A 3,204-nucleotide genomic window follows, 5' to 3' on the forward strand; every position below is an offset into this window, starting at 1 on the left:
CAATGGGAGACAAGTTAACACCAACTGAAATTGATGCCATTGTCACAGCACTTGAAACCAAGCTCAGCGCAGCACTTGAAACCAAGATCAGCGCAACACTTGAAACCAAGCTCGGCAACAAAATTGAAACGTCGTTTAGTTCCTTAGAAACCAAGTTTGCTACCAAGCTTGATTCATCTACAAATTCTCTAAAATCTGCACTTCCTATGCATGGAGATTGTTTAGACAAATTATGGAAACATGCTGGTTTTGGTGACTTGGTGATGCCTAAATTAACCGATGATACAGAAGGGTACCAAACCTCTGGCGAAAAAGAAGAAGATGAAACCAGAAAAGATAAATCTTCTTTTACTCAGAATGATAATATTCCTGAGAATATTTCCCATAGCCTTTACCACAAGGAACCCTTGGAAGGTTATGTTAACAAAAAAAAGATTACCATACCCCTCAACTATGATGAAGATGACAAAGCTTAAGAACTCAAAGAGCAACAATGGGTTGATAAAAAACTATTAAAATCTGGTATGAATCCTTATGGAACTTTACCAGAATATAAGTTGAAGGCTGATATACCTAGTTTTCATGGTGGTTTACATATTAAAGACTTTCTAGATTGGTTTTATGAAGTCAATTCTTTTTTCACTTTCATGGAAGTTCCTGAATCTTCTCGAGTTAAACTGGTAGCTTATAAATTAAAAGGTGGAGCTGCAGCTTGGTGGGAAAAACTCGGTGAAGATCGACGCAATGCTCATAAACCTACTATACGTACATGGCAAAGAATGAGACAATTATTAAGAGATAAATTCTTACCTAGAGATTATATGAAAAAACCTTTTATTAAGCTTCAGAACTGTCGACAAGGGGCCAGATTAGTTGAAGAATACGTTGCTGAGTTCTATGCTTTAGTTGCTCGTAACCAATTGAATGAAACTGAAGAGCAATTATTTGCACGTTTTATAGCTGGTTTGAATAATTTAATTCAACAGGGACTGACGCAGTCCATGTTTACAATGGTTGAAGCCATCCAACAAGTTATTCGAGTTGAAAGGCGTGTACTCAGTACCTCTAGACAAGCAACTCCACGTCAAGCTCGTTATCAACACTTTTCTAAAACTGCCAGACCATATAATTATTCTTATAGTTACCAAGCTGAAAAGGGATCAACAGTCGTTGTTGATCCATCCTCACAGGGATCAACTGTCTTTGTTGATCCACATGACAGAAGTGCAAACCAACCATATCAGCAACAACAACCTACTTTTGTTCCTTCAGAACCTGCTCCTACAATGCATATCTCATCTGCTAAGCCACCTCAGCATCCTCCACAACGAAATTTTGTTCGCAATACTAAAGGTAATCAGTTTCAACAAGATTTTCCACCATTATCTAAAATCTCTAACCCTTATTCAAAATTTCGAGGAGATAAATGTAACAAGTGCAACCAAACTGGCCATACTTCTAGTGATTGTCGCAAATTCCATGATTACATTAATGAAACTTCAGACGAAACACAAGAAGAAGAAGCATTAGGAGATGATGAATTATTTTATCTTCAAGAACATGAGACTTATGCTGCAGATTTCCTTGGGATGATTCGACCAGTTTTAATCACTGAACCATGTCCTACTCAGAGACATAATATTTTCAGATCTCATTGTTTCATTTAAGAGAAGCTTTGCACTATGATCATTGACAGTGGAAGTACAGAAAACTATGTTTCTTCAAAGTTAGTTGAGAAACTTGGTTTACCTGTTACTCTTCATCCAAAACCGTATTCAGTTGGATGGATAAACAGCTCTTCCACTCAGCAAATTCATCATCAATGTTTGGTGAAGTTTTCTTTACCTAGGTATTCAGATTATGTTTTGTGTGATGTTATTAACATGACTGCAGCAAGTTTATTATTGGGAAGACCATGGCAGTATGATATTCGTGTTGTTCATAACTGCTATGAGAATACTTATACCTTTGTTCATGAAGGGTTTACTAAAGTTCTATGGGCTTTACAATCTTCTAATTCAGTCAAGGAACCATCAGATAAGAAGACAAATGCACTAGTTGCTACCATTGTTCATTCTTTACAACCAAATCATTCTTTGAGTTCTCATGAAGCTGATAAACCAATGGTGGAAATTCCAGACAAGGTACAACCTTTATTATCTTCTTTCAATGACTTATTTCCTACTGAATTACCCAATGTTTTTCCTCCATTAAGAGATCTACAACATCAGATAGACTTTATACCTGGAACTTCTATTCCTAATTAACCTCATTATAGGTTAAGTCCTAAAGAAAATGAGATTTTACAAGGTCAGGTTGATGATTTGTTACAAAAAGGTTTGGTAAGACTTAGCAACAGTCTTTGTGCTAGTCCATCCTTTTTAGTAGACAAAAAGGATGGTGGACATCGTATGTGTATAGACTGTAGAGCATTAAACAGAGTTACTATACCATATAGGTTTCCCATACCAAGAATTGATGACATGATAGATATGCTTTCGGGTGCTAAAGTGTTTACAAAGCTTGATTTACGTAGTGGGTATCATCAAATACGTATTCGAGAAGGTGATGAATGGAAAACAACTTTCAAAACAAAAGAAGGTTTATATGAGTGGTTTGTCATGCCTTTTGGATTATCTAATGCTCCTAGTACTTTTATGCGCCTCATGAATCAAGTTCTGCAACCTTTTCTTGGAAAGTTTGTCATTGTATATTTTGATGACATACTGATTTTTAGCAACAATGAAGAAGAGCATATTTCACATTTATCTCAAGTCTTTCAGTGAATTTGTTCAAATAAAATGAAGAAGTGGTCTACTTATGAGTTGGAATTAATTGCTCTTGTTCAAGCTCTTAAGAATTGGCATCCTTATCTTATTCACAGTGAATTTGTTGTCAATACTGATAATCAAGCTCTCAAGTTTTTGAAAACTTCAGCAAAGGTCAATAGGATGCATGATAGATGGTTATCTACTATTAACCAATATACTTTTTCCATTAAACATCATAGTGGGAAACTTAATCAAGTTGTTGATGCTTTGAGTAGGAGAGCTCATCTTCTGGTTACTCTTAAACATGAGAGTTTAGCCTTTGATTTATTAAAAGATTTATATAGTGAAGACAAAGAATTTAAGCAACTTTGGGACAAGTGTGGTTCTTCAACAGGAAGTGTTGATGATTTTCTCATTCAATAAGGGTTTCTAT

General features: G+C 35.6%; 1 protein-coding gene across 1 annotated transcript; it reads left to right on the plus strand.

Moving 5' to 3' along the window:
* Positions 1-1,682: 1,682 nt before the first annotated feature.
* Positions 1,683-2,267, plus strand: LOC113337805. Its single transcript, XM_026583389.1, has one exon. The coding sequence runs from the start codon at positions 1,683-1,685 to the stop codon at positions 2,265-2,267; it is 585 nt and encodes a 194-aa protein (XP_026439174.1).
* Positions 2,268-3,204: the final 937 nt, after the last annotated feature.

Source organism: Papaver somniferum, unplaced genomic scaffold, assembly GCF_003573695.1.
Source record: "Papaver somniferum cultivar HN1 unplaced genomic scaffold, ASM357369v1 unplaced-scaffold_18, whole genome shotgun sequence".
NCBI classification, from domain to species: Eukaryota; Viridiplantae; Streptophyta; class Magnoliopsida; order Ranunculales; family Papaveraceae; genus Papaver; species Papaver somniferum.